The 23499-nt window shown below is 39.9% G+C and overlaps 1 protein-coding gene across 1 annotated transcript in view; it reads left to right on the top strand.

The window, feature by feature from the left end:
• The window catches only part of LOC122812984 (E3 ubiquitin-protein ligase rnf213-alpha-like), a 1982151-nt gene that overhangs the window by 522603 nt on the left and 1436049 nt on the right, over window positions 1-23499 (top strand). Inside the window, 1 exon segment of the mRNA XM_044085079.1 lies at window positions 14793-14936. Coding sequence (XP_043941014.1) covers window positions 14793-14936 — 144 coding nt within the window.

The raw sequence follows: 23499 nt of genomic DNA, 5'->3' as shown, positions 1-23499 counted from the left end.
AAGAGAGCCAGAAAGAAAATCAACTAGAAAAGGTGAAGAGAAAACACTGACTGGAATCATGCAGCTGTTCAGCAAAAAGCAGTTCAAACTGCAGCTTTGTTGCAAGACATGGCTTCCAGTAATCTGAAGGAAAGATAAGTCAAATGTGCTGAGAGCTGATTAAAATAAATGACACACTGAAGGAGTATATCAACTCAAATAACAAAAGGCTGAAAAAAGTGGAAGAAGTTTTTAACAGCTATTCAAATGAGCTGATAAAACTGCAAAAATCAAAGGCTGAAATGAAGAAAAGGCTGGCTGAGTATGAGACTGTTTAAGAAGAGATATTCCAAAACTGGTAGAATTAGGGGACATAGCACGTACCAGAGAAACTAAAAGGAACAGAGTATATTAATTTTATGAAGACACAAATAAGCAATGAACTGGTATTCCACAGCAGGAATTGTTAATTGAAATGGTACACCATATATATGCTCGAAATTTAGCCGTGAGAAAGCAACCAAGACCTGTATTAGTAAAGATGCAAACCTACCAGCATAAAGAGTTGATCCTGTCAAAATTGTTGCAAAAGTGCAAAGTATTAAACATGGGAGACAGTATAGTGTTTGTAGAAAATTATTATTCACTGTAGACTAAGCAGTAGAGAAACAAATTTATTCCAGCAATCGGGGAATGTCGAGAGGCAGACGTGAGATTCCTTTGCCAGTAAAATCTTCTGCAGTGTTCTAAAGGAAAATGCTTGGACAGAAAAAAGCACAGGAGTTGACTACTTGAAGGATCGGGAATACAATGGAATTGAACCAGAGTCTGGAGATGGTGGATGGAGATGACCAAAAGAAGACCAACAATACAGAAGTTAATGAATAAATGTGGTACTGCAAAACATCAGCCACATTTATGAAATTCAAATGTATAAGAACAAGTGTAAAGAGTGGAATTTTGTTGACTTTATTTAACTTGTGGGGAACTGAAAGGCATTTGCCTCCCCTTCATGTCATTAATGTTTGGAAGGACATTGAGAGAAGGGGAAGAGGAAGTAAAAGGTAAATATAAATGTCTGGATTAAGAGTTTTGGCTTATTCTAATAACAAGTTTAAGTGGAAACAAGTAAATAAGAGAATGCTGAATATAATGAAAAGTTTTCCTTTAGCAGTAAATGTTTCAGCTTGTCTTTAGAAGCCTGCCGCTGAGGACTTTATTTATTTATCTTAAGTTTCCTTGGACTAAGCTGATAATAGGGTAATAAAGGTGGCATAACACTGGTTTCTTCAAGGCTAAATGTTACTGTTTTCCTGAAAGTATGCAAGTTGTTTTTGGGAGGGGAATAAAGATAAAAAAGAGCAGACACCAATTAGTGTAAGAAAAGGCAATAACGTGTCTTAGTATAGATAACTTCAGTTTTGGGTGAATTAAGGCCTGTTTTTACAGCTGTGTGGCCAATTGTTCCTATTAGGAGGGTTAAACTTCATAATTGAACGTGGACATAGATTTGTGTGGTTTTATTAAGTTAAGGAACAAAAACCAGAAGTTCAATGCTCAATAGCTTTAATATCCAACACAAAGCTTTCAAGTACAACTCTTCGTCAGTGTGTGAAGTACAAAACCACAAAAAATCTATTTATACAGCAAGACAGCCAATCACCTCACACATGTAATTAACAACATTTAAAAATGCCCTAATTTAAAATATACTTATTCAACAAAATAAAAAGCATATATTTATTAAAAAACACTCTTTTTAAAAAACATTTAAAAAGCATATACTTAGAAAAAGCACATGTATACCTTATAAACATTATTTCATTTTTAGACCAAATCATGTCTATTCTTTAAAATCAGCTTAATGCTGACACTAGAGTTCAGCCCAGGGAAATTGTCAGGACGAAAATAATTAATCCACTGATATTCAGTCACTTCAGTTTTATTTCTAATATCCCCACCACTATCATTCATATGGACTACTTGCAAAATTCTGAAATTAAACTTATGCTGTGGCCCCATTGCTGGATAATATGTTTTGCTAATGCATTTGTCAAAACGTTCCTTCAAATATCTGATAAATGGGTACTTATCCTCTCTTTTAATTTTTTATTCGTCTTACAAACATAGAAACAGTTGCATTGGATACAGTTGGCAAGACAGACCACATTCTCTGTACTGCATGTACCTTTAGCCATAAATTTAAACACCTTTCCACTTAACGGATGTCTAAAGGTTAAAACAATATTAATATCCACACAATGTACACAATTAAAACAAGGTGAAGTGCCTGTTTTAATATTTGTAAAATTCTTAGCCAATCTACTTTTATTCACATCTTTATAACAGAGTAGCTGTTTAAGATTATTCTCTCTCTTAAAGGTAAATCTTGGTTTTGCTCCTACTGACTCATTAATTTCTTGACTTGATGACAGTATAATCCAATTCTTCCTAATAATTCTCTGTATCATATCTGTATGTCTATTATATTTCATTATATAATTAATTCCATCTACATTCTTACTCCTAGCTGGTTGCATATTAACTAAACTACTATTTTCCTTTGCAAGATAAGGCCTAGTTGTACCACACCTCAGTTGATGAACTTCATTTTTAGATTGTTCAATGAGGCTACTAGTGTAACCTCTGCTTTTAAAATCTGAGGCCATTCCTTTCATTTCCTTAAAAAAGTCCCATCAATAGTACTTAACTGACTGGCTCTCAGGAACTGGCTCTTAAACACACCCCTAAAAATATGTTTGGGATGCATACTTTCTGAATGGACATATTTTACTGCTTGCACCTTTTTCCTATGGATAGTGGTGGTAAAAATATCTCCTTTAAAATAGTAATATCTAAAAAATTAATACTATCTAATGAGAAATTAACATCAAACAATAAAAAGTCTGTTGTATAGTACAAAAACTGAACAAAAGCATTAAATCCACTGTTATTCCCTTTCCACAGCAGGAAAATATCATCCACAAAATGTTTATAGAACAACAAGTCAACATTTCTAAAAGTCTTCTCATTTTCAAAAAATATGTGTTTGACAATATTAATAAGCAGTGATGATTCAGAGGGAAGAAGAATGTAAGAAAATACCATTGTTATTGGTGGGTCTTGATGCAGAAAAAGCATTTAACAGAGTATAATGGGATTTTATGTGTAGGGTGAAGCATTTGCATTTCCTAATACAGTAATGTTAATTAGGAGGATATGCGAGGGGATCAGAGGCAAAAATCAAAGTGGGTGGATTCCTCTCTAATAGGTTGTATCTGAACAGGTTGAATCAGGCGGGGGTGCCTCTTTCCCCTTTGTTATTAGATTATATTTAGAACTGTTGGCAAAGAAAACAAGAGAATCAGAAATTCAAGGATATAATTGGTATGGTATTCAGGAAAAGTTTGCTTTATTTGCAGATGATATTGTTTTGTGCCTGATAAAACCAGAAAAGGACATCTCAGTGTTGTGGAACATTCTGAGACAGTTCTGTTTTTCCAGGATATAAAATTAATGAAGATACAGTAAAGACTATAGCTGTAAACTATGTACCCACACATGAATTAGTTCAGCAATACCCATATTTATGAGGACATGATAAAATAAACTTTTTAGGAGTATGGGTTAAAAAGGACACTGTTATGGCAGCTGAGGATATGTGGGAAGAGACTAAACAAAAGATAATACAAAAACCTGAGAAACTGGACGCTCTTGCCTGTGGATGTGGATAACAAGATACAAGCAGTGAAACTGCGTTATACAGAGGTCAGGCATGTTTTTACCTACCAGAGGTGAAATTGTGGATAGAGTCGAAGGATTTTATGTTGGAGACAGAACCCACACTGTAAAAGTTGCAGACTCCAAATCTGACTTCAAACCAGTTACAAGTGGAGTACCACAGGGTTCAGTCCTGGGACCTCTCCTGTTTGGTATCTACTTCTCTGAAGTACAGGCTAACACATAAGTCCTTTGGCTAAAGAAGTTTGCAGATGACTGCAAACTAGGAGCCATAATTGAGTCCCCAAATGATGTGGACATCCTACAGAAGGGCCTCACTGAGACAGGTGCCTTGTGTCAGAGCCATGGCCTCAAACTCAATGCCAAAAAGTGAATTGTTATCCCCTTTGGTAAAAACTCTGTACCCATGAACTACCACATAGGCAGCAGTCTACTTAATGCCAAATGTGTGATAAGAGACCTTGGGACACAGGTGGACAGTAGTCTCTTCTTTGATAATCACATCGCCACAGTAGTCAGGAAATCTTTCTATGTGACACACCTCATCACAAAAGGGTTCTCATCCAGGAAAAAAGAGGTCATTGTTTCTCTCTACTCGACACTCAATAGACCCATTAATAGAGTGCAACAGCCCTTTTGGAATGTACCTCACAAGACATCTGCAGCAGCTGGAAAGGCTACAGAAGTACCTCACAAAGAGGATTACTGGCCTCAAACAGATGCCCTACAATGACCGTCTCAAAAAACTCCAGCTTTACTCCGTAGCATATTGCCTACTCCAAGGTGATCTCTGCCTAACATATAAAGCTATGTCAAACCCAGAGCTGTTGGACATGCTACACCTAAAGAAATCCCAATCCCTCTGAGCTACACGCTGTAGGAACCTAAACCTTGTCACCACAATAAACAGGACATGCTGGAGGGATAGATTCTTGTCTCAGAGACTTCCAGTACTCTGGAACAAGCTACCCATCAATGTGAAGCAGAGTTCCTCATTAGCACTCTTCAAGAAAAATCTTGATGAGTAGATGGGAAATAGGAAATACACCCCGGGGATCACTTCTGTGGCTCTGCTCGACAGGGGCACAAGAAAATAACTTTCTTGGGTGGCGTAAGCCAGGGAACCTTGTTGGCTAGGCTTACTTAGGCTCTTGGGCTGATAGCCTAGTACCTACATATAAACCTATGAACCTACGAGGAGAAGAAGGCAAAAGTCATGTGGGTTAAATTGATACTTCCAATAGGACAAGGAGGTTTAGGATTACAGGATTAAAAGGGAGATTTTAGAGCTACACAGTTAAGGCTCTTATAAATAGCACAAGCAGCAAGAAAGCTACAGTTCAGAGTGAAAATGGATGATAATGGAGCAGGGGCGTAATTCAAGAAATAAAGATAAAGTGGGATTTTGAAAGCAGATCCTCAAAGAAAATAACAGTAGTGATATAGAATATCATATTCATAAAGTAGCTGAAATTACAGTAAGATCTAAGCCTACAAAGGAATGAAAAAAGGAGATTTTGCCAATAGAGATGACTGCAATTAGGGGTACAGAGAATAGTCAAGAGGGGTCTGGAATTTACTGGAGGAAGCAGGCAAAGGAACAAATAATTAGAGAGAAAAGTAATAGAATGGAAGGAGGCCAAGAACACATTTGAGCTGCTTGCTAGAGATTACCTTCCCTATCATGGAATGATGTCAGAGTATTGGCAAAGAGAAAGGGATAGAGGAATCCTAAATTAAAGACCTGCACTGGCTGAATTTTTTGTAGAATCTAGAACAGAAGCTGTTGTTAAAAATGGGATAATTAGTAGGGCATATAAAATATTGCATGATAACAACAGTAGTCAGTCAGAGGAGGTAAGAAAATATGGGTAAAGGAGATTAGATTAGCAATTCACAAAGAAACAGTAGGAGGTCACATGTATGGTTCCCAAATATGCAACGGTATGCAATGGAGTGTAGAATATTTAGGATTTGTGCCTGAAAGTGTTGTATAGATACTTCTATACTCTATGCAGACTCCAAAGAATAGTTGCTCAGGTAGATGACAAATGTGGAGGTGTAATGGGCAAGAAAGAGGTACCTGAGTGCATATGTTATTTGGAGTATAATGAGTTTGCAGACTTTAAAAATTCTCTACAGAGTACTCTGTAGGGAACACTGGGTGAGCAAATGAGTGTAACTAAGGAGCTGAGATACAGGATCTGAATTTTCCTATACATAGTAAGGCCTTGCTGAGTTTAATCCTGGTGGTTGACAGAAAATTAATTATAAGAAAATGGAAATCAAAGTCTAAACCAACCATAGCTGAAATATTGCATATTGTAACAGAAAGAAAAAAATAGGAAGTGTGATCTGTAGAAAAGGGTAGAAATAAATTACATAACAAAAAGTGGAATTTGTGGGAAAAATACATGCAGAAAAACATTTTTGAGGAACAATGAGGTTTAAGAGAAGGCAGGAATTGAAAAATCTGTGTAATACCAAAGTACTATATGAGCATTTATATAGCTGCATGGAATCAGGAATATGAGACAGGATGAAATCCTCCTCCTCAAAGAAGAGTAAACCTTTCTGTCTATAATAAAATGAAAAAATTGCTTTCCAGGACCAAGAAGGAGGAGGTGTTTAATTGGAAGCAATCTCTCCTTAGCTTGAACAAGCAAATAAGAGCACTAGTGAAATCCTCCAAAGCAAACTTCGAGTCTAAACTGGCCACATCTACTAAAGACAATTATAAGGCTTTCTTCCCATATGTCCACAATCTCAAGGGAAGCACCCAGATCTGCTCAGAACTGGTGGTCAAGGACACCACATACACAAACCCGCTAAATATTGCCAACCTGCTGGCAGACAGGTTCAGTGAAAGCTTCACTCCTCAGTCCCCCATCAATAAAACAGGACATCCCCACTACCTGTCCACCTCCCCTTATCTCTAGGGAGCTAATTATCACTGCCCTCTCAAAGGCAAAAAAATACAGCCTCCATGGGACCCGATAATATCCCAGCCTGCATCCTACATGAACTCGGGCAGGAACTTGCAGCACCATTAGGCACCCTATTCAACCAAAGCCAGAGTACCGGCTTCATCCCAGCCGAGTGGAGGACAGCTACTGTCATCCCTTTGCACAAAGGTGGAGCATCCGCCAGTCCAGGAAATTATAGATCCATCAGCCTAACTAGCCTGATCTGCAAGGCCATGGAGCAGATTATCATGGACCTCACTGACAAGGGCATTGGCAACATCCAGACACTTAATCCCAAACAGTTTGGTTTTGTCAAGGGGAGGTCATGCTTGTTAAATTTGGTCGACTTCTTTGAGACAGTCACCAAGGCCATAGACAAGGGGAAAAACAGTGTACACTGCCTACCTTGATCTGGCCAAGGCCTTTGATACGATTCCCCACTCGGGTATAATAGATACTCTCTCAACTAGGCATCAATCCATATATTACCAGATGGGTAGCAAACTGGCTGACTGATAGAACCCACCTAGTCAAGATTGGAGAAGCCACCTCAAGTAGTAGTAACAAGTGGTGTACCCCAGGGATTGGTCTTGGGGCCTCTGCTGTTTGGAATATACTTCTCAGAGGTGCAGGCCAAATCTAGTGGGCTATGGCTGACCAAGTTTGCAGATGACTGCAAGCTGGGTGCTGTCATCAATTCCCCTAGTGATGTGGACATCCTCCAAGAGGGTCTCATCCAAATAAATGACTGGTGCCATTATATGGCCTCAGACTGAATGCCAAAAAATGCATCATCATCCCTTTTGGAGAGAATGACTTCCCCACAAATTATCACATTGCTATAAGGCACTAAGCACGCAATCAGTCGTGGGGGACTTGGGAGCCCTGGTTGATAGCAAACTGACATTTGACCCCCATATTGCCTCCATTGTATGGAAAGCTTTCTACATGGCCCACCTCATTAGTAAGGGTATCTCATCCAAGGACAAGGTGGTCATAACATCCCTTATTGTTCCCTTATAAGACTGATTATTGAATACAATGCCCCTTTCTGCATGTACCTCACAAAGCACATATAGCAGCTGGGGCGACCACAGAAATTCTTCACCCAGAGAATCCAGGGCCTCAAACATCTACCCTACACAGATAGGCTAAAGGCCCTGTCCATCTACTCAGTCCTCCTACAGACTCCTCAGAGGTGACCTCTGTCTGGCATACAAAGCAATCTCAGACCCCGCCCTGATGGGACTACTGCATATCCACAAGTCAAGCTCCACTTGAGTAACCCGCACACAAGACCTCAGCCTGGTCTGTGACATCAATAGGACTTGTTGGTGGAACAGATTTGTGTCCCATATACTCCCCTTTTGTGGAATAGATTCCCTCTCCACGTAAAGCAGAGTGCGTCATTAAACTTTTTTAAGTGCAACCTGGATAACTGGATAGGGAACAGAAAATACACCTCTGGGATTCCACTTATGTCTCTGCGGGACAGTGGCATAGGATGCTGACGTGTTGGAACATGGGCTAAATTCTTGGCTAGGCTTGTAAGGGCCTCAGGGCCAATAGCCTAGTAGCTTCCGATGATCCTATGATCCTAATATTGGATTGATTATATTTATATATATATATATATATATATATATATATATATATATATATATATATATATATATATATATATATATATAATGTTTGTAACTGTGAACTTTTTAATATGGTTTGATTACTTTTATATCAATGTAAGTTTGCCCATGTCACAAGTGATAATTCAATAAAGGTGCTTAAAAAACAGACATAGACAAACATACATTTATACAAAAGACAACAAACCATGTTAACATGTTCACAGTTACAAACCTTATGCATCCCCTACATAATTTTATACAATTGTCATCAATCCAACATTGTATAACTTGTTTAATTCCTGCCTTCCCTTAAATGTCATTCCTCCTCCAGAATATTATTGTATGTGTATTGTTCCCACAATTTCCATTTTTTCTGTATAATTTTCCCCCACCCTTTTCTCAAGATCCCATTTCCAGTTCTTTCATCTCTATTACAATATTCACTACTTCAAATGCAGCTGGTTTAGACTTTGATTTCCATTTTCTAGTAATTGTTTTTTTGACATCCACCAGAATTAAACTTAACAAGGCCTTACGTTGTCTAGACAATTCAAATCCTATATCCCAGCTCAAAAAAATAATTTCCTTAATTAGATCCACTTGCTGTAGTCTTCTGGGAATTTTTAATGTTTGCCAACTTATTACAGTCCCAAAATATATGTTTCTAGTTACCTCTCTTTCCCATCACACCTCTAAATTCTGCCATCTACCTGAAGAAAAAAATCTTTGGAGTCTGCTTGGGATATAAAAATATCTATGCAAACACTCAAGCAAAAATCCTAAATCTTATAGATTTTGTTGCATATTTGGGAGCCATACATATGTCCTCCCATTGTTTGTGTGTGAATTGCTTATCCAGTCTTTCTTCCCAATCTTTTCTAACCTCCTGTGATTGATTCCTATAGTTATTGTGCATTATTTCGTATGCCCTACTAATTAGCCCTTTTTAACAGCAGCTTTTGTTCTTGATTCAACTAACAGCTCTGCAAGTATAGGTCTTTCACTTAGCATTTGCCTACACTCTGATATGAACAGTGGCGGCTGGTGACTTCAAATCAAAGGGGGGGCTGCAGGAGACAGCTGAATGGGTGGGGTCAATGGGAAGGGGAGGAGCTATGCTCAAAACCACAAAAATGTTAATTAAATACGCTGCCCTGGGTGCCAAACCATCATTATGGGAGTCCAATCAAGACAAAATGAAGTGTAGAAGAAAAAATATATATTTCAATCCATTGGCTGCTTGACAGCTTACTTAATATCTAGATGGAAACAAAAAGAATGTGAGGCATGAAAAAATAAATTACTTTTTAAATACATTACTGGAATGCCAGTCAAAATCAAGTATAAGAAAAACAAGCAGCACTTAACTCAAATCACTTCTCCTTGCACTCCAGTTCTAATTATAATTTATATTCAGCTTTATTAAACTACCAAGTAGCATGCTGAAAGTAGCAATCTCTGTGATACTCTCACTTGTAAAAATGTTTCTTATCCAAAAAAGACCTGCTGCCTGACAACTACCTACTTGCTTCATGGGGAAAACATGATCAAAGAAAAAAATTAAAAGCAAACAAGAAACAAGCTCAACATATATTGCTTAAAGGATTACTGCACAGGATATGGACCACGCATGATAGATTGGCATTCTGTTTAGTTTGCAGGTAAAGCCTGTAATGAGCTTAACATAATCTAATCCTGGCCTTTATTACAAATACTGTCATATGCATTTCAATACCCAAGGCTTATACATTATCTAGTTATGTACGTATTCTCTGCATAGCAACAACAGAAAGGCTTTCAATGTTGGCAATACTGCTTATTAAAACTTACTTGCATCTTACAATATCAGACAAGCTTACCTGATGGTCATTAAAGCACTGCTACTTAAACACAGAGCAAAATGCACTTTCTGAATAATAATAAGCATATATCAACAGTATAAAAATGACAGAAACCAGAACATTCTGCAAAATCAATGACAGATGAAAAGCCACTGTAGTACTTGTGTTTACCTTGGATGGGGGGGAATAGTCTGCACATTTACACTGCATAACTGCTCCTTGCCTTGCTTGGACACATCCAGAGTCACTACATGGGGGAGTGGGGTGCAACAAGTTTGTCACAATTTGAAATGTCTCTGGCTAGCTGCGATGGCCCTGACACATTTGTCATACCTCTCAACCTCAGAGCAAGAAATCTGGACAAAGCAATACATAGAAGGGGGACAAAGGCCCAAAAATAAGGACAATTTTTAAATATTGCTCTTATAAACTTTGAAAGATAATAGAATAGTAGGTCTTGCATTAGTATGAATTTTCTGAAAGGTACGAAATCTGAAACTCAAAAGTATTTCATTATTTTTTAACTTCAGACTTTAATGATTTGCCACTAATTTGCCAAAAAAACACAATTTTATGAAAAATTTACCAAAAATGTAATGCAAAAATATAAAATAGCCACACAATACATCAGGGAGCCTGTCAAAGAAGGGACACTTTTAATATTAGTACTGCTAACTTGAGAAGCTGATAAAATAAAAGAATCTACATGCATTTCTGAAATAAAAGTAATCTATAACTGATTATTACAGTTATTTATTAATTGTAAACCCTCCATGTTTTCTTCCAAAATTGCCATTTTGCAGAGGGATTATTAGGGGAAGAGCAACATTTTGAGCCAAAATCGGGGGCAGTTGAGAGGTTTGCATATGCCTAATTCTATAAAGCAATTTTATTTGCACGTACCTCTCAACCTGTTAATGCAGGAAATCTGGACAAGGCCAGATATATTGGGGGAACATACAAACACTATTAAAAATTGCTCTTGTATAAACTTAAGACAGTTGATAGAATAACAGGTCTTGCTTTAGCATGCATTTTTCTGAAGGTTATGACGTAAAACTCAATGTCTGTCATTTAGTGACTTCATTCCTAAATGATTTGCCAGAAAACCACACATTTTATGAGGAACAAACCAAAAATAAGAAGCAAATATCTATTCATTCTGCAAAAATATGGACAGCTGAGAGGTATAGTTCAACCAGGGCTGTCTGAGTTTGCTGCCCTTCCCCTCTCAAAATCATGGCTGATTGGAGCCTCCCCCCTGCAACCATTCCAGTGTCCCATTTCTTGGTTATTTTGCCCCATTTACCATAAACACTGTAATGTGCATACTGCTTTACTTCTGTGATGATTTGGATTTCATTTGAAAGTTTTATTTTGCATTCTTACAGCACAAACCCCAATAGATATCTGCTAAACAAAGCAATGCAGTCTCACAATGAAAACAGACTTAGCATTAAAACTTCTCTGCCCTTGAAACTCACGTGCATTGAAACAGCATTGAAACCCACATTCAAAGAAAATACATTTTGCCAGTGGCAGATAAAGATTAACTTTGGGCTGTTTTCAAATCATAGGCCCCTTTTGGGCTGCTTTCAAATCATAGGCCCCTTGAACATGAAACATACACATGCTCTTTGATATACACCTTCCCGATTGTATTAAATTGTATTCCTTGTACAATACAGTACAGTTGTTAGAGGGGATTTTAAATTTATTGCTTTGAACATTAGTAAACAATGAAACAAAATGCATGCACCAATGACAAAACTACCCAATTCAGAACATTTCCATCATAAAAGTCTACTCAACCTTTTACACTCCACTAGTATCAGTAAATGTGCACAATATCTGAAGTGTAAAAGTCATCTAAATAATTCCACATTAAAGAAATCTGTAACAATGAAGAGGTTGCTGCTAGCAAACAACTTCATATGTCATTGTTTATTCATCTACAAATAAAGTGCCTGTTACCCTTGAGGAATAAATTGCCTATGTTGCATGCATTAAAAAAAATGATAAGCTAGTAATATCGCAATAGGGACTGTATGGCAAACTGATAACAGGTTCATAGTTACTACTCTAGGTATCTCTGCCAAAAAGGACTGCAGCATCCACCCACTTTACAACACAGTACAGTATCAGCAATGCATCTATCTACTGTGGGAGTAGAACCCACAACCTTCTGCATCAAAAGCAAGTACACTACCTGTTGTGCTATTAACAATGCAAGCAGCACTAAAGTTTTGTTCCCCTGCAGCTCTCAGCTCCTTGTAAAATCTACTCAACACGCAGTTGTATTTCTAAACTTTGCAGCACAAGAAATCTGGAAAAAGCCGAAATTTATTGGGGGGGACAAAAGCCCAAAAACCAGGGACACATTTTAAACATTGCTTGCACAATGTTGGAAAATTGCTAGAATAAAATGCTGTGTTACCACCATACATTTCACTGCCACGTCTTTAACCCAGGGGGCCCTATGCAAAACAGTCAGAGAAACATACCACTATGCCAAATCAGCTGTTTTGTGAAAGAGAGGAAGACAAACTTAAATGGCTACCATTTAGTGAATTCAGTTCTCACCATAGCTGTCAACCTCTTGGCACAAAACACCTGAACAAAGCCAATAATGGGGGAATACAGCCCCCAAACATATTCAGTGAATTCAGTTCTCACCATAGCTCTCAACCTCTTAGCAAAAAACATGTGGACAAAGCCAGTAATGGGGGGATACAGCCCCCAAACATTCAATGAATTCAGTTCTCACCATAGATTGCTCTCAACCTTATCACAAAATACCTGGACAAAGCCAATAATGGGGGAATACAGTCCCAAAAATAGGGACAAATTTCAAATATCCATGTTATAAACTTAGACATCTGCTAGAATAAACAGTTTTGTGTTAGCATGTACTTTCTGAAGAGTATGAAGTTTGAAATTCAAATGCCTGTTATTTTTTAAACATTTAACCAGGGAACTAATCTGACTTGGAACAAAAGACAATTTTCAGCAGAGCAGGGAGAAATGCAAGACACATCTTTGTAAGATGGGAGGACATGCAGACTTCACACAGAAGGCACCCCAGCCAAGAATCAAACCAGAGAACCTGTAGCTGTCAGGCAGCAATGCTACCAGTGCACCACTGCACTACAGACTTTGCAAGCCAAGGAAAAATGTAGATACAGAAACCACAGATTTTATGAGGAACAGAACAAATATGAGGCAAACATCTGCAATTTTTTTAGAAATGGTGGTGGATAGGGAATTCAAGTCCTTTCCACCTGCATCCAAGGTACAGGGTTCAAACCTGAGTATCTCTATCCACCACCATTTGTTCTCTCTAGCCACCAGTATATAGCAACTGGGGCATCACACACACATATACACACACACACACACACACACACACACGCACACACACACACACACACACACACTTCATGAACATGTCTGAAGCCTCACCTACTCGTTTCACTGCCATCCAGCCAGCGACCATCACACACTTCACCTACCTATCTCATGAACATGTCTGAAACCTTTCCTATGCGGAAACGAACATCCCATCCAGCCAGCGACCATTTGTCCAGCATTCACAATGCCCATGCAGCGAAATCCCTGCGAGAGCTCTCAGCTCACCCCTCATTGGCCTTGCCTGCAAGGGAAGCAGTCTGGAGCTCCTCTGTTCTGTCGACGACCGCACAGATTCCTGGGTATCTCACAGCACAGGTTGCTGGGTACCTCTTTCTCTGCATCCGGACTGCTGATAAAGGCAGTCTGAGTGTCCGCGCATGCGCAGAGGAGTCGGGACTCATGATTTTTTGTTTCACAGATTTTTTTTTCTTTTGTTTTTTGTAGGTGGGAGAGCTGCAGTCCGGCAGTCCGATAGCACGAGCCACCCCTGGATATTAATCTGTGATAGGGAAGGCAGTCTCTAGCCAGCAATCTAAATTCCTTCTTGGCCTCTTCCCATTATATACTTTTCCCTCTCTATTAATTTCGTCGAATTACCTTGGTTCCTTTGCCAGCTTCCTCCAGTAAATTCCAGCTCCCTCTTGTCTATTCTCAGTACCTCTAATTGCTATCATCCCTTTCGACAGAATCTCCTTTCTCCATTGTCATGCTGGCTTAGTCCTTAGGATGTTGTCTGCTACTTTGAGTATAATATTCTGTATGGCTGTTGTTATTCTTCTTAAGGATCTGCATCCAAAATCTGACTCTCTCATTTCTTGAGTTTCCCTCTATAATTCTCTTTTCACTTTGAAATATAGCTTTTTGCTTATGTTATGTATATATGCCTGTTTAATTGTTTTGAGCTTCTCTGTTACACATTCAGTATTTATCTTATTGTCTGGCTGGGCAGGCTTGTATTTTGTACATAGCAGACTGAGTTGCTTGTGTGTCAAATATTTCTTCAGCTTATGTGCAGTTTTGTTCTGTCAGTGTACATCTGCAGTTTGCATCTAGCTGCAATACCTTTCATTCTTTGAGCATCACCATTTGTTTATGACCTGCATTTCTGAATTTCCTCGTATTAGACTGAAGTATGTACATAGCCTGAGGTTTGAGTTTTGTGTGATACTGCATTTCCTGACACCAGAAGTCTTACAACATTTCTTGTTTGTGCCACTGTTTTATAGAGAGACTCTAATCGCCTTACAGAATGGCTGAAAACCTTACGTGAAAGTCACGGCTCTGTGGAAACATCTTCACTGTACTTAGCAACTGCTATAAACAGCCAAGGTGTCTATGAAGTAGGCTGCTTAGGAAAGCAAGCAGACAAGGTAAACAGACATGTTATTCAAACGACTTTTGCAAAGCTTTTTTCACTCTGTTAATGTAAACATTATGAGCATAGTAAGCTAAGTTCACATGATGACAGAAATGGTGGTAATGTAATAATGAAGAAGCCTGATTATAGAAATTGTAAAACTATCACTATTATTCAGGCAAACTGAGGCTGAAAAAGAAAGGGTCATTTTTTTAAGTCATTTCATAATTCCAAGGAAAAAAAAAAGTTTTGTTATAAATTTAAAGCCACATTTGAAATAGTCTTCTGATACAGTTGTTGCACATTTCATGGAAGGTTGTCTGTGCTACAGTACTAAAACACTTACTGTTTTTTGGAGTAGAAAGTTAAGAGAGCTGTGGGTTCTGCATCCAATATCACTGAACGTATATATATATATATATATATATATATATATATATATATATATATATATATATATATAAAATTACTCATGGCGTTTACCTGAGCTTTGTTTAATTTCTTCACTTTAACATTCAGAGGACTGAGCAGAAATCTCATTGCATCAACACCTGTCTCATGTCTGTGCAATGCTTTGTCTTTTCCAATACTTTGCGATTGCCAAGGTTACCAATATCTCTTTCTATGAGAATGAGATTCCCTTTCACCATAAAATTACATTAAACAGTATTATCCATGCCTGTGTTGTTTTTGGACAGCTAGCTTCCAGAATTCCGGGGAGAAGCCATCATCATGTGGTGCCTCATATGTCAGCAGTTTTTCTGTAATTTAGTATTGCCTTCACCAATAAGGGACATCACATGCATATTCTAATCTGGTTAAAACTAGAGCAGGAAAATACTTGCCATAAAAACCTGTAGGTCTTTGGAATATTGTTCATGCTGTTACTCTGTACTGTATAATCCTTGATGTTCATCGTGCATTACAGTTGCAGTAATTACATATGGGTTTTCAGCCGGCAGGCGGTCCCTCGGTCGGCCGAATTCCAAAGTCTTGGTCCGGCGTCGGTTGTTGTCGCGTACTCTTCTGACGTCAGGAAGGCTAGAGTATAAAAGACACAGCCGACGCCATCTTCCCCAGTCTTTTGCCGCTGTGCCCGAAGCAGAAGCAGTTCGCAAGTGCCGGTCGGCCAGCTCCTGAATTACGAAAGAATTTCGAACCAAGTCTTCATTAAAGCTAAGTACCCGTTGGGAACCTTTTCTTGCCTCAGACCGATGTCAGAAAAAGTTAATAATTGTATTTCTTGTGGGAAGCAAATACCGCATAAGGATTTCCATTCCCTTTGCATACCTTGTTTGGGCCCAGACCACGACGTCTTGGGCTGCCGCTTTTGTGCTACCTTCAATAAACGCACTATCAAGCGTCGGGCGGAGTTCGCCCAACACTATTTTGGCAAAGCGTTTAATTATAAAATGTCGTCGGATACTCCGACTACCGCTATGTCCAGAAAACACAAAGAAAAGGACCGTCAGTCGAGAACTGCGGTCTCCACCGACACCACGCCAAAACAAGCTCCACGTGGGCCGGTTCTCACTGAGACGCCTTTGCAGTCCCTGACTACCGACGACACTCCCTCGGCGGGGTCTTCTGTACCTGAGACCGCTGGTTCTTCGGCCCTTTCCCAAACTACTACCGAAGCCCCTGTTCATGTCGAACCCACCAATGTGGATAGATCTACATCCACCCATGGTGTATTTAGGCCTTCATCTTCATTCTCCATCAAGGCCTTTACAAAAGCCAAATCAGCCAAGCATCTTTCCAGGCCTGCCTCACAAGGCCCAAGGCCTGGGCCCACGCCTAAGAAGCACATGCTTAAAATGGCTGAAGACCTGATCACTCTTATCAGAGGCTCACAGGCCCCTCCGGACAAGAGACCCAGAGTAGAGGAGGATTCTCCTCCTTCTGACCAAGAATCTATTTTATCAGAACATTCTGATGCTGAAGAACAGTCTTATTCACCTTTTGAGGATTCGGATGCAGAGCAGTCCATTCCTTCTGTATCCCCCCCTGAGGATTTTTCCTTTGGGGAAACTTTACACTCCTTGAGAGAGCACTTCCATTGGGAAGGCCAAGACTTTTCAGACTCCAAGAAAAGACTTAGGGAATTCCTCTGGTTACCTCAGCATAGACCTCTGGCTATTCCTCCTGTTTTGGAGGTTTTGGATGATGTATACTGAGGCCTGTTTAAATCCTGATTCTCTGCCTCCTGCACCAGTTAAGCCGGATAGGTATTACAGAGTTCCTAATTCGCATCAGTTCCTCTATAAAGGCCATAATGCAGACCCTGAAACTATTTCTCAAGGCCCTAAAGGAATTAAGGCTTCCACGGCCAAGAATCCACTACCTACGGAAAGGGAATCTAGATCACTAGAAAGGTGGGGTAAGAAAGTTTACACCTCGGCCACCCTTGCCATGAGGGCCTTAAACTGCCAGTTACATATGATTAAATATCAGCAATTTCTGTTATCACAATTAAAACAAAATGTCACAACCTGAACAACAAGATTTAAAAGAGTTGCAGGATATGATGCATAGTGCTGAGCAAGTGGGCAAGCACACCTTACAATGTGGTTATGATGCACTAGAGGCCTCCAGCAGATCAGCCGCCACTGGAGCAGTCATTCGCAGACATGCATGGCTAAGGGAACAAAATCTTGCAGATCAGGTGAAAGCAAAAATTCTGGATGCCGTTACATAAGGATGTTCTTTTTGGTGGTAATGCTGAGGATATTTTACGTAAAATGGAAGAAAAGGCAAAATCCATGCAAACTGTCAAAGCTTTCTTACAGGTTCAGCCACCAAGGTTCAGCAGGAATTGGCCGTCAAAAAACTGGTCCTTTCCAACCACTGACAAAGCCCAAAGGGGCAGATACAGACGCGGAAGGGGCAGAGGGCAACCCCAAGGATCCTACAGAGGCAGACAATGGCAATCACCAACACCAAGAAGTGGTGACGACAGTGCACAGCAGTACAGAAAGCAAACTCAATGACTCCCTCATTTCCATGCCAAGCAGAATTCAACTGGCAGCACCTTTGGAAGGAAAACTGGCACTATTTGCAAACAATTGGCATATTGTCACAACAGACAAATGGATTCTGGACATAATAAACAGAGGCTACAAATTTCATTTCCACACTCTTCCAAAAATGAGAGGCATGCCAAACCTACCACAAAATCAAAGGGTAGAGGCACAACTACAAATCGCAAAGCTTCTAAACATGAGGGCTATACAAAAGGTACCTACGCACCAACAAGCACAAGGTTTTTATTCAAGGCTTTTTCTGGTGCCAAGAAAAGGAAGCGACTGGAGACCCATTCTGGACTTATCCATTCTCAACACATTTCTTCTAGTGCCAAAATTCAAGATGCTCACATTACAGCAACTCCTTCCCATGCTGGGCAAGGGGTTTTGGCTGGTAACATTGGACCTCAAGGAGGCATACCTGCATGTCCCAATCAGACAAAGTTGCAGAAGATACCTCAGATTTCTTGCAGGTTCAAATCACTATCAATTCTCTGCATTGCCCTTTGGCTTATCTACTGCGCCCAGAGTATTCACCAAGTGCCTGGAATCACTGATTGCATACTGCAGACTTCAAGGGATACAAATTTACCCTTATCTGGACGACTGCCTGATCCAAGCGGACAGCAAACTCGTGCTTCTCAAACATCTGGCATATGTGACACGCTTACTGCTTTCTCTGGGATACACCATCAACAAGGAGAAATCAAAACTAACACCCTCTCAGAAAATTACCTTCCTGGGTGCCAACTTGGACACAAACACCCAGATGGCTTACTTAACAACAGAAAAACAAGGGCAACTATCTCATTACTTCAAAATGCTTGCAAAAAGTACCAGGCTTACTGCAAGGAAAATCCTGCAGGCTCTGGGATTCATGGCATCTTGCATTCTTCTAATCCCATGTGCAAAGCTGCACATGAGGAAACTTCAATGGTACCTAAAAAATCTATGGTCTCAACACAGTCACAGCTTAGAAGTGGAGATTCCAATAATTCCCTGTCTACAAAAGGAATTCATATGGTGGGCCCAAGCATGCCAAGTAAACAAAGGCCTCCCATTCTGCAAGCCTCAAGCTACACAAGTCATAACCACAGACGCCTCAGATTACGCCTGGGGGGCGCACATGAAGGACAGGTGCATTCAGGGCAGATGGCACAAAACAGAAAAGCACCTTCACATCAATCAAAAAGAAATGCTGGCAGTAATAAATGCAATTACAGCGTTCAGAGAATTCCTGCATCCAGGACAGCTGCTCATAAGAACAGAAAACACCACAGTAATGTGGTACATAAACAAACAAGGAGGGACTCATTCATACCCCTTGTGCAGATTAACCATGACTCTTTGGAATCTAGCTCTGGAAAGACAAATAGAACTCCAGGCTCAGTACCTACCAGGAATGGAAAACACACTGGCAGACACTCTGAGCAGGCATATGACAGATCCTCACGAATGGAAGCTGCATCCACGTATTCATGCAGATTGTTCAAGCGTGGGGAAGGCCAGACATAGACCTATTTGCCTCCCACAAAAATCATCAATTAAAAAAGTTTTGCTCAAGGACCTCACACCCAAAGGCTTGGAAAGTGGACGCCCTTTCATTCACATGGACAACTTGGTTAGTTTATGCATTCCCACCACTACCTCTGCTGCCCAAGGTGCTTTTGAAAGCAAGAACAGACAAGCCAAGGATGATACTGATTGCTCCAGATTGGCCGAGACAACATTGGTATCCACTTTTGAGGAGCCTAACACACACTCCTCCGTGGCCCCTGCCTCTAACACCTCTACTGCTGACGCAGAACAATTTCAAAACTCTTCACAGTCAGCTGAAAACTCTCAGTCTAGCTGCATGGAAAATTCCTTAACTTCACATCAGGCACTACTCTCCAAAGAAGTGCAGGATGTCATTTTGGAGGCTAGAAGACCATCTACAAGAAAAGCTTACTCAGTAAAATGGAAGCGGTTTTGCTGTTGGAATGAAGAACGAGGACAGGATCCTAGAAAATTAAACCTGCCTCAGATTTTACAGTACCTAACTGAGCTTTTGAGCAAGGGACTTTCCTTTTCCTCAATCAAGATACATGCCTCAGCAATATCTGCAGAATTCAATATGGATCCTCCTTTATTTTCACACCCACTACTGCGACAGTTCCTCAGAGGGGCTAAGAACATAAGGCCTCCAAGGAAACAATCAGTACCAGCTTGGGACCTTAACTATGTACTGGAAAAATTGACATTGCCTCCCTTTGAACCAGCTGCTTCAGCAGAATTACAATATTTGTCCTGGAAAACAGCTTTTCTCCTGGCCATCACTTCAGCTCGTAGGGTATCTGAGTTACAGGCCCTCATGGCGGTGCAGCCATTCCTCATATTCCATCAGGACAGGGTTTCCCTGCGTACTAACCCCTCCTTTATGCCTAAAGTAGTATCTAGGGTAGCCCTAAACCAGGCCATCCACCTTCCTACCTTCTACTCTAATCCTCAAAACAAAGAGGAGAGGCTGCTTCATTCTTTAGATATCCATAGGCAGCTACGTTACTACTTGGACAGAACCAAGTCATTCAGAAAATCAGATCAACTCCTAGTTTCCTATGCTGTGGGGGGTCAAGGGAAACCTGTAACTAAACAGACAATTTCCAAGTGGATTGGTCACTGCATACGCTTTTGTTATTCCTATCATGGAAAGCGCGTACCTACTGGTATCAGATCACACTCTACTAGGGCCACAGCCACCTCTACAGCCTTCCTCGGAGGAGTGCCTACTAAAGATATCTTGGAAGCAGCCACTTGGAGTTCTGTACATACCTTCACAAAGCATTACCATCTGCCTTTATACTCCAGAACTAGAGCAGGCTTTGCCACTGCAGTTTTGCAGGGCATTCTAGCTCAACCCAGTTCCGTATAGTACCTACCACCCTATACATAGCTTTGGGATTCTACCCATATGTAATTACTGCAGCTGTAATGCACGATGAACATAGTACAGTTTTGTACCTACCATAAATGTAGATGTTCGAGGGCTATTACAGCTGCAGTACAGGTTTCCCACCCTCCTTCCCCTCTTGGTAAGACCTTGGGGTTTGAATACCTATTCATACCTGCTGACTGGGTTATCCTAATATGTTTTATTTGCTTACTTTTGTGTATTACACTAATTTATGTATTGCCTTCCTTTTGGGGGCACCTGACATCTGGGGCAAGAAAGACTGAAGAAGATGGCGTCGGCTGTGTCTTTTATACTCTAGCCTTCCTGACGTCAGAAGAGTACGCGACAACAACCGACGCCGGACCAAGACTTTGGAATTCGGCCGACCGCCTGCCGGCTGAAAACCCATATGTAATTACTGCAGCTGTAATAGCCCTCGAACATCTACATTTATGGTAGGTACAAAACTGTACTTTAGCAGTTTTTGAATATGCCAAAAATTGATTTGGGCTGTGTTACCAGAATAGCTATGCATCAAATCTTTTCACTACTTCACTGTCTGCTGTCTACTGTCTTAGTGCACATAATATTTGTGGACCCTTTGAGTATTACTAAAGTAAGTCAATTTAAATTACATTTTTTAATCACTTTATCCGTGTTTCCCACATTAGGTTTTGTTTATTTCAGATGTTCTGACTTGTATAATTTCCTTCATTTTATGTAAACTACTTAGGATTCTGTTTTTCCCAGGTTTATTTTGTCTTTATCTGTATCTCCCAAGTTTTGATTTGAAATTCGTCTATTGCTCCACTATGATGGTGTGATTTATCATTAGCTCATTTAACATTTTTGAAATGTATCTTTACACCATCTTCGAGTCAGATGATTTTAGGTTGTGAGAGGGGACTTTCAATGCTTATATTCCTTGCAATCCTTAGTTAAATCAATGTATAGCATCAGTGTTGAATGGTCAGATATTACTAAGAGATAGGTGTCTGCATTTTACATGTAATTCCTAGACTTCATATTATGTCTAGCAGAAAAAAAAAAAATTTACTTACATACTACCCATTACAGAAGCTCTCATGTCCTCAGACAATTGTTCAGACAATTCAAGATGTGGTATGCTTTCATACCATGTGATTCTAGTTTTCATTGAGCTTGCTGAGTATATCGGCAAATGATCGGACCTCATATATTCAACCACAAGTAATCCAGCTCTGCAGAAGTCAACTACTGGTCTCATCCACTAACAACTGATTGCACATGCAAAGACAACTATACACTTGCAGTCAAAAAACTTCATAAAGCCATGTGTAATGTGTGTGTGTGTGTGTGTGTGTGTGTGTGTGTGTGTGTGTGTGTGTGTGTGTGTGTGTGTGTGTGTGTGTATATATATATATATATATATATATGTGCACACGCCTATATACATATATGTATATACATACACACACACACACACACACACACACACACACACACATATATTATAGTAAACCATGTATATATATATATATATATATAGGATTACAATCAAAATGTCGAGGTGGCTTTCCTCGACAGTTGGAAGGACGAACACGGAGTGGCAGAGAAGCAAAACTATGAACATAATTCCTGTCGACTGTAAAACGTCGATAAGGTGATTGTGTGCGTAGTTTGGAGCATTGGTATTTTGAAGGGCATCACACTGCATTGGGGATCAGGAAAATGACCCTTTTCCTCACTGCAGTGTGATCTTGGCGTTAGAGTATATAAGTAACAGGGGTTGTGTGGGGGCGCATCCTCCCACATGGGGGCTGCAGGGATTCTTGCCCCCTGCAAAATGGTAAGACATTTTCCACATCGTTTATTTTTTTCAGTGTTTGAATGTCGATTCTTTCCTTTGAAGGAATCAACATTCTAAGCAAGCATCGCAATTCTATTCCGTTTTCCGGGTCGAGGTTGTGATTGGTCGAAAGCCACCTCGACATTTTGATAGTAAACTATATATATGCGTGTGTGTGTGTGTGTGTGTGTGTGTGTGTGTGTGTGTGTGTGTGTGTGTGTGTGTGTATATAAACAAACTACATAGTCATACAGCTGTGGCTACTGTGCAGAACCCCTCAGAAAGATACAGTTGTTTTGTGTATGCCTCAGCACTGTAGAGATAGACTGTAGTAATGTTTGTTTGGTAAACTGCCTCTGCCAAAACCACTGTTAAGTAAGTGAGTAGGGACAAACTGTAGTGCCTGTCTGTCTATCTATCCATCTATTTACATCCATACATAAGTGTAAAGTAAAATAATAAAATGCTAATCCACTCTGTAAATGTCACTTAACTCCATAGTAATGAAGCCTGAAGGAAGTCCATCTGTTAATAAAAAGATGAAAGCAGTTAACCAAGTCCTGATCTGATGTGACTTACTACATTTTGTTATATTTATACTCGCATGCTGACACACACACACACACACACACACACACACACACACACACACACACACACACACACACACACACACACACACACACACACACACGTAGGTCTGTAGTAGTTAGACATCGGTATATATTTACATATAGATGCTTAACCCCTGTGCTCAATATATTTGGAATAAGCAGCATTTCAAGTGCATATT

Source organism: Protopterus annectens, chromosome 10.part0, assembly GCF_019279795.1.
Source record: "Protopterus annectens isolate FY-2018-M chromosome 10.part0, PAN1.0, whole genome shotgun sequence".
Taxonomy (NCBI): Eukaryota; Metazoa; Chordata; order Ceratodontiformes; family Protopteridae; genus Protopterus; species Protopterus annectens.
Note: the sequence above shows the minus strand (reverse complement) of the source record. Positions and strands in the feature narration are given on the sequence as shown.